The following is a 683-nucleotide window of genomic DNA, read 5'->3' on the forward strand; positions in this document are numbered from 1 at the left end:
CTGACCTCAGTGCTCTCTGGGGGACTCGACGGCACATACGTCTGTAATGATGCCTCTTCCTCTCAACTTCTCTTCCAGGATTCCCCACTCAAAGCAGTGCAGATGCTGTGGGTGAACTTGATCATGGACACCTTCGCTTCCCTGGCCCTCGCCACCGAACCCCCGACAGAGTCCCTGCTTCTGCGCAAGCCGTACGGACGCAACAAGCCCCTCATCTCCCGCACCATGATGAAGAATATCTTGGGCCACGCCGTGTACCAGCTCACCATCATCTTCACCCTCCTCTTTGTGGGTGGGTTCTTATGGTGCTGATCTGGGATTGGAGGGCGGGTTTGAGCCAATCAGCGGGAAGGGAGGGAGGGACAGAGGAAGAGACAGTTGGCTGATTGGCTGGTTGGCTGAGTCCGGTATCTGCCCCATGATGTGCCGCTTTACTATCTTCCCCCCATTTGCAGGCGAGGTTTTTTTCGACATCGACAGTGGCCGCAATGCCCCCCTGCACTCCCCGTCCTCGGAGCACTACACCATCATCTTCAACACCTTTGTCATGATGCAGCTCTTCAACGAGATCAACGCCCGCAAAATCCACGGCGAGCGCAACGTCTTTGATGGCATTTTCGGCAACCCCATCTTTTGCAGCATCGTGCTGGGCACCTTTGTCATACAGGTACCGGCCGGAGCAA

At 56.2% G+C, this 683-nt stretch overlaps 1 protein-coding gene across 1 annotated transcript; it reads left to right on the forward strand.

Moving 5' to 3' along the window:
• Positions 1–78: 78 nt before the first annotated feature.
• Positions 79–667, forward strand: LOC107125409 (plasma membrane calcium-transporting ATPase 3-like; the record flags this gene model as incomplete). Its single annotated transcript, XM_015428836.1, has 2 exons — positions 79–292; positions 456–667. Coding segments are annotated over 2 exons (426 nt in total), but the record flags the coding sequence as incomplete, so codon positions are not given.
• Positions 668–683: the final 16 nt, after the last annotated feature.

The sequence above is a fragment of the Gekko japonicus genome, unplaced genomic scaffold, assembly GCF_001447785.1.
Source record: "Gekko japonicus isolate JY-2015 unplaced genomic scaffold, Gekko_japonicus_V1.1 scaffold64574, whole genome shotgun sequence".
Classification (NCBI taxonomy): domain Eukaryota; kingdom Metazoa; phylum Chordata; class Lepidosauria; order Squamata; family Gekkonidae; genus Gekko; species Gekko japonicus.